General features: G+C 58.5%; 1 protein-coding gene across 1 annotated transcript in view; it reads left to right on the top strand.

Annotated features, from left to right (window-relative positions):
* Window positions 1-7,710, top strand: part of MYO7B (myosin VIIB) — a 107,070-nt gene that overhangs the window by 47,133 nt on the left and 52,227 nt on the right. The window contains exons 11-14 of the mRNA XM_014550391.1: window positions 464-583; window positions 813-955; window positions 3,750-3,960; window positions 4,621-4,756. Of these exons, the coding sequence (XP_014405877.1) occupies window positions 464-583; window positions 813-955; window positions 3,750-3,960; window positions 4,621-4,756 (610 nt within the window). The remainder of the gene's footprint in view (window positions 1-463; window positions 584-812; window positions 956-3,749; window positions 3,961-4,620; window positions 4,757-7,710) is intronic.

The following is a 7,710-nucleotide window of genomic DNA, read 5'->3' as shown; positions in this document are numbered from 1 at the left end:
GGGAGGGAGGAAAAGGAAGAAAAACAGTCCCATTAGGCACATTTTGCTGCTCGTGTTCTTCATTTGGAGCAGAGTTCTTAGAAACATTGGGTATTTGCCGGCTTGGTCTTCCCTGCATGGGGGCAGGGCATATCCCGCTTCCAAGGCCTGGCCTCAGAGCCCGCCCTGCCCTGGCTCTCCAAGGCCCACCTGGGGGTGATAGCTCCTTCCTGCGCCCCGGAGGCCAGCCCAGGGCTGGTCAGCCGAGCAGCTGGTCTGCTCAGGGCCCAGCTGGTGCACCCGAATGTTCGCCAGGCCCTCCCAGGGTGCGACTCTGGTCCCCCTGGCCTGGCCCTAGTCACGGGCATTGCCCTCCCTCAGGCCTGGGGCATATGTGTTGGTCATGAGAGGGAACACGACATGGCACAAGCAGGTCAGAACCCTGGAGCCAGCCCTGCTCCGTCAGCTGCCCACCTCCTTCCAGGTGACGCAGCAGGCGCTCCGGGACTGTCTGGTCAAGCACTCCATCGCCATCCGCGGGGAGCTGGTCGCCAGGCCTCTGAGCACCACCCAGGCTGCCGACCGGAGGGACGCCCTCGTCAAGGTGCGGAGCGGAGGGAGGTGGAGAGCAGTGGGGCCGCTGGCCATCCCGGCTCTGCCGGCACCTGCCCGGTGACTGTGGCCTCCCGCCTCCCTGGGCGTGGCCTCTTGCCTGTCCAGCAGGGATGATGCCCTTCAGTGGGTCTGAGTGCAGCCTTTCCGGGTGAGTTTGGGGAAAGGGGCAACCTTCCTCCTGGGCCCACAGCCCATGGGCTGCACCCATGTCTCCTCAGGGCATCTATGGGCACCTCTTCCTGTGGATTGTCAAGAAGATCAACGCTGCGATTTTCACTCCCCCCGCCCAGGACCCGAAACATGTGCGAAGGGCCATTGGCCTCCTGGACATATTTGGCTTTGAAAACTTCCAGAACAATAGGTATGACAGGATGGTCCCTGCTCACCTGCTCTCAGGAAGTGGACGATAAGCCCACTCCTCACGGACCACGCGAGCGGGCAGCCATCCTGCCCCCCGCCCCCCGGCTCCCACTTCCAATCCCAGCGCAGGCTGAGCCCGCTGAGAAGGCGAGTCTTCCTGCAGGGAGCTGGTCTGTGTGTGCCCCCAGCACCCCAGCGCGTCCAGAGGAGGCACAGAGGGAGCGCACCCGCGAGCCAGGCAGTTGTCACCCCTCTGGGGCCATCTGCTCTCCTCATGAATCAGAGCGAATAATCAGGTGGGGTTAGTGTGAAAATGAAAGTCAACGACATTGATTGGCTGGCACCTTCAGGTGCTCTGTCATGCTTGGTTAGGGTTAGGATTAAGGTTAGGATTAGGGTTAGGGCTAGGGCTAGGGTTAGAGTTAGGGCTAGGACTAGGGTTAGAGTTAGGTCTAGGGCTCGGGTTAGGGCTAGGGCTAGCGTTAGGGTTAGATTAGAGTTAGGGCTAGAGTTAGGGTTAGGGCTATGGTTAGGGCTAGGGCTAGGGTTAGGGTTAGGGGTAGGATTAGTTTTAGTGTTAGGGCTAGGGCTATGATTAGGTTTAGGGTTAGGATTAGGTTTAGGGCTAGGGGTAGGGTAGGGTTAGGGTTAGGATTAGGTTTAGGGCTAGGGTAGGGTTAGGGTTAGGATTAGGTTTAGGGTTAGGGTTAGGGCTATGGTTAGGGTTAGGGCTAGGGTAGGGGTAGGGGTAGGATTAGTTTTAGAGTTAAGGTGAATAGAAAGTCAAGGACATTGACTGGCTGGCACCTTCAGGTGCCCTATCATGCCCAGTAAGGCGAAGGGGGCCGTCCCTGGTGTTTTCGTTGGGCAGTGGAAAGGCAGGGCAGGCCTTCTCTGGCCAGGTCCCCGCAACCCTGAATGGAGGCTGATCGCAGCCAGGAGGCAGGTCAGAAGAGTACCCCCAGTGGTGAAGTGATGAAGGCTGGGGTGGGGGAGGCTGGGGTGTTGAAGGGCAAGGATAGCTGAGGCTCTGGCACATTAGCAAGTGAGAAAAGTGAGGAGCGAGCAGGAAGCACCTGTATGCAATCTACTAGCAGCTTCTCAGGCGAGCCTGGCTCGTCATTGGCAGGGGACGGCCCAGGACTGGTCCCACGAAGTGGGGCCTTGGGCTGTCAGAGCAGCCTGGACCGGCCCGGCCTTCACAGGCCCTGCCCAGGGCCCATCTCCACAGGAGCCTGAGGGCCCCTTGGTGAGCCGGAGTGTCAAGACACAAGCCATTCCCCATGCGAGCCCCTGCATGGCGGCTCCAGCCGGCTGTGCGGGCAGGGCAGCAGCATGGGCAAGGCTGGCAGAACCGCCCAGTGATGGGAGCTCTAAGGCACAGTCAGCTGGGAGGTGGCCAGGCTGTTGGTTTCTGTCCTCAAGGGGGACAGTGGGCAAACCAAGCGCTGGAACCTTCAGGAGCCTGAGTAGTGGGTTGTGGGGGTCAGGCCATTGATGCAAGGAGCCCTCCCGAAGGGGCCAAGGGGGCTTTGTGACAGGGCTGCAGTCTGCAGCCTGGTGACCGGTCACTCAGCCATGCCCCCCACAAGTGTCCATGGAGCCCGCTCCGAGCAAAGTGTGGGGAGTGGGGGACATGCCCACCTGTGCCCTCACCTCCTGGGTCAGCAGATGTGGAACAGCCAGTCCAGGTCTGATGAGGTTTCGTAGCGATCGGCAGCCATCCTGAGCAGGAAGGCCTGTCTGAGACCAGGGATGCCATTGGCCTGGGCATGAGGACTCGGATGGGGATGGGGAAGCAGCCTTGGAGAGTAGAGCGGCCCAGCCCAGCCAGGGGCCACTCTGGGACAGAGGCAGGCTTCCTGCTGTGTCCCTGGGTCCTGCCCGGGGAGGGGTGAGCTGGGCCTGCAGGTCAGAAAGCTCCCTCTATAGCAGTGGTTCTCAACCTGTGGGTCGCGATCCCTTTGGGGGTCGAACGACCCTTTCACAGGGGTCGCCTAAGACCATCGGAAAGCACATATATAATTACATACTGTTTTTGTGATTAATCACTATGCTTTAATTATGTTCAATTTGTAACAATGAAATTGGGGGTCACCACAACATGAGGAACTGTATTAAAGGGTCGCGGCATTAGGAAGGTTGAGAACCACTGCTCTATAGCGAGTCCAAAAGGCCGGAGGGGCCAGGGGGCAAGTCCAGAAGGACCGTGGGCGCTCCTGGAGCAGGGGAGGTGGCTGTGCCCCGGCAGCAGGCATGGGAAGAGTCAGGGCGCTTGCAGGGCAGAGCGGGCCCAGCTGGATTGGAACGGGGAGGAGGTGGGCGGAGGGGTCAGCACGACTCCGGTTTGCTGACTGCCCCCCGGGGGAGGGCAGGGGCGGGAGCATGTCTGCTGGATGCAGAGGAGCCCAGCAGCCACTCCTGAGTCTGCAGATGCTCCCCTCATGCCAAGGCCCTTGCCATAGGCCGGGCTGTTACACGGGTTCCGGGGGACCATTTCCCTGTCAGGGTAGGCAGCCCTGGCACAGAGCCCAGGAGGTCGGCAAGGAGCCGAGGCGGGGTGGATGGCATGCCTTCAGAGCTGCTCCTTTCTGTTAGTATGCTTGCCCCAGAGGGAGGAGGAGAGGTGGGGGCGGAGCAGAGAGGAGGGAGGGTGTGTGTCCGGTGCACACAGCTGGCTGGGAAGGGGGATGTGCGTCTGCGCACCCGTGGGCTCTGCGCAAATGCCCAAATGCCGGGGAGGGTGCTCACGGCTGCGCAGGGCAGAGCCGACGCCCTCCCCACCCCGCCCGCAGCTTCGAGCAGCTCTGCATCAACTTCGCCAACGAGCACCTGCAGCAGTTCTTCGTGCAGCACGTGTTCACCCTGGAGCAGGAGGAGTACCGCTCCGAGGGCGTCACCTGGGACTTCGTCGGCTACACGGACAATCGGCCCACCCTGGACCTGCTGGCCCTGAAGCCCATGAGCATCATCTCCCTCCTGGACGAGGAGAGCCGCCTCCCACAGGTGCGCCCTGAGCCCGCCCCTCTGGTTGAGACCCCGCCCATCAGTCTCCTCCGGGCGGTTGGGGAACTCCCTGGGTGGCTCCTTTGTTCTGAGGTTGCTGGAACCTCTGCCAGGAATCAGCAAACCAGCCTCCGCTCATCTCCCAACCAGACCTGCTCTCCCTCCAGGCCCAGCTCGCTCAGCAACCTGCCCCCTCCCCACAGAATGACCCACATCTCAGTCATGGGTCAGACTCAAGAGCGCCCCAGGGAGGCCTCCTGGGCACCTGCGGGCAAGGCTGCAGCCGGGACAGAGAAGGGAAACATCCTCTTGCCCCTGGGGAGACCTGCCTATCCCTAGGGAGACGCCTCTCAGATGCAGTCAGTAGGAGCTCTTCATCCAGAGAAGGGGAAGCCCGGCTGGGCGCCTGGACCATGGTGGGAAGGGTGGAGTCAGAGAGCTGGCAGTGGAGGGTGGCAGACCCAGTAGCTGCCCAGGCTCTGCCTGGCTCATGTGACAAGCCCCGCCCCCTCAGTGTCAGTTTCCTGTCCGTAGGAAGGCCGTGGGTCTTTCTGAGCGGTTGCTTTGGCCGGTGGGAGGCCCTGAGCTCTGTGGGTGCCCCCCGCTGCCCCTGGGGCTGGGCTCTGGACCTCAGCCCACAGGGTGTCTGTGTTCTCCCAGGGGACGGATGCCACCATGCTGCAAAAACTGAACAGTGTCCACGCCAACAACAAGGCCTTCCTGCAGCCCAAGAACATCCACGATGCCAGGTTCGGCATTGCCCACTTTGCCGGAGAGGTGTACTACCAGGTGGAAGGTAGGCTCACTGCACAGCTCACGGCTGCACGCTCAGGAAGGCCCCGGAGGCAGGCTGGGTCCTTAGGTCGTTTTGCATAGCAATGGGAAAGAGGGAATTGAATGGGCCAGGCATGTTTTGTTTTGTTTTGTTTGTAATAGTTCTATTGAGTTATAATTCACATACCATGCGATTCACCCATTTTTTTGTTGTTGTTGTTGTTTAAATATATAGAGAGGAAGGAAGGGAGAGGGGGAGAGAGAGATAGAAACATCAATGATGAGAGAGGATCATTGGCCGGCTGCCTCCTGCACGCTCTCACTGGAGATTGTACCCACAACCCCAGGCATGTGCCCTGACCAGGAATAGAACTGTGATCTCCTCGTTCATAGATCGATGCTCAACCACTGAGCCACGCCGGCCGGCATGATTCACCCATTTTAAGCACACAACTCAATGGATTTTAGTATGTTCACCCAGAGTTGTATAACTGTTGCCACAATTTAAAACCTTTCATCACCCAACAAGAAGCCTCCCACTCGCAGTTATTCTGCGTTGCCCCCACCCCGCCCAGCCCCTGGCAGCCACCCCCTCCCTCTCTGTGGGTTTGCCTGCTCATCGTGTTTCGTACGGACGGGGTCACACAGTCCGTGGTCTCTGTGACTGGCTTCTGCCCCTGAGCACCGTGCGTCCAAGGCTGTCCGTGTGGCGAGGTGCCACACTTTGTTTCTTCATGTTGCAGCATAGCAGCCACTGTGTGAACACACCGCGCTTTGTCTATTCCTTCGTCAATTGGTGGACATTTGAGTTGCTCTACTTTTTGGCTATTTTGAATGATGCTGCTATGACCACTCACGTGCAAGTTGCTGTGTGGACATATGTTTCCACTTCTTTGGGCCCTCTAGTTTAACTTTCTGTGTAACCACCAAACTGTTCTCCAAAATGGCCCCCCATTTTACGTCCCCACCACCGACGTATGAGGGTTCCAGTCTCTCCGGCCCTCGCCGACACACGGCACCGCCTGCCGTCTGGCTGTGGCCGTCCGGGGCTTACCGTGGTGTCTCCGGTGGTTTGGGCCTGTGCCTCGTGATGCCTGGTGATGACGAGCAGCCTTTCACGTGCTCATTGGCCTTTTGCATGTCATCCCTGGAGAAATCTCTCTCCGAATCCTTTGCCCATATTTTAATTGGGTTGTCCTTTTATTGTCAAGTTGTAAGAGTTTGTTATGTATTCTGAATATAAGTACCTTATCAGATATATAATTTGTAAATATTTAATTCTGTGGGTTATCTTTTCACTTTCTTAATAGTGTTCTTTGAAGCACAAAAATGTTAATTTTGATCAAGTCCAACTTACCTATTTCTTTTATTGATTGATTTTAGAGAAAGAGGAAGTGAGGGGAGAGAGAGAGAGAGAGAGAGAGAGAGAGAGAGAAACATTGATTTGTTGTTCCACTTGTTTATGCATTCATTGGCTGATTCTTGTATGTGAACCCACAACCTTGGTGTTTCAGGACGACGCTCTAACCAACTGAGCTACTCGTCAGGTTACCTATTTTTCTGTTGTTGCTCATGCTTTTGGTTTCATGACTTAGAAACTATTGTCCAACCCAAGACTTCCCCCTGCGTTTTCTTCTAAGAGTTTTCTAACTTTAGCTTTACATTTCGGCCTTTGATCCCTGTGAGTTCCTTGTTGTGTAAGTTGAGAGAGGATTGAGCAAGGTTCTGACTGAGAAAGCAGGGCCGGGGTGGGCCACCCTTTGGTGAGCCGAGAAGAGGGAGCCGTGTCCAGGGTGCAGCTGCGGCCGGAGAGCCCAGGCAGCACAGCGCGACTCGGCTCCGATGCAGGAACAAGGACGTGTCCGGCTGGGCAGCTGGAGCCTCGCGGGCACACTGCTCAGTTGGAGAGCTGAGGCGGCACCTGCTCCCCGGCATCGTTCCAGCTCTGAGGGCTGTGCCCGCCAGGCTCCTGGGGCAGCCCCTCTCCCAGGCACTGAGCTCCCTCCCTCCCTCCCACCTTAGCTCCTCCCCGAGGCTCCCCCAGGCTGTGCAGGTATGCACGGAGCACCGCACTAAAAGGTGGGGTGACTTAAAAAAAGGGCAGAGTGGGCGAGGAAAGTCGGGGTCCCGTTCATGCAGAGCCAACCCCGAGTCCCCGGAGCAGCCCCTCCAGGCCTGGCTTGCAGGGCAGCCTTGCCAGTGGGTCTGTGCCCACCGGAGAGCGAGCCCACTCTCCATGATGGGGCGTGTCCTGTCCTCCGGGACCTGCCTTGCTGGTGGCCTGGGGCTGCCACAGGGAAGTCACGCCGATGGGCAGAGGTTCGGTCCTCACGTGTGGAGGCTGGAGTCCAAGATCAGTGTCAGGAGGGCAGCGCCCTCTGAGGCCCCTGCCTGCGGATGGAAGCTGCTCCGCATCTTTCTGTCTGTGTGTCTGTCCGGTGCTGCTCTTCTTGCGGCTCCGCCCGGGACTAGGACCCACCCGAGCAGCTGCATTTCAGCCTCTCCGCCTCCGACCACCTTTACCTCCACACGGAGTCACACTCTGGCCCTGCGGTTAGGACTTCAACATGCGGGTTGTGGGGAGACACGACTCAGCCCACAACACTGGCCTCCCCCCGTTCTGGGCGCTCGGTCGGAGCCCGGGCCCCGCGGGACCTCCCGAGCCCAGAGCAGGGCTGTAGACAGCCTGGGGGTCCCAGGCTCTCAGGTCCCCGTAGTGAGTTACACATGTGCTTGCTTCCTAAACATGTCTGCTACAGCACACATATGCTCACACACACATGCTCATACACGCACACACAGAGCACACGCACACACACAGCACACATATGCTCACACACGAAACACACATATGCTCACACACGCACATGCACACACAGCGCAATATGCTCACACACACAAATGCTTACACACATGTGCACACATGCACACATGCAGCACACATGCACACACACAGCACACATATGCTCACACACA

Source organism: Myotis brandtii, unplaced genomic scaffold (genome assembly GCF_000412655.1).
Source record: "Myotis brandtii unplaced genomic scaffold, ASM41265v1 scaffold600, whole genome shotgun sequence".
NCBI lineage: Eukaryota > Metazoa > Chordata > Mammalia > Chiroptera > Vespertilionidae > Myotis > Myotis brandtii.
This window is presented reverse-complemented; position numbering and strand designations above follow the sequence as displayed.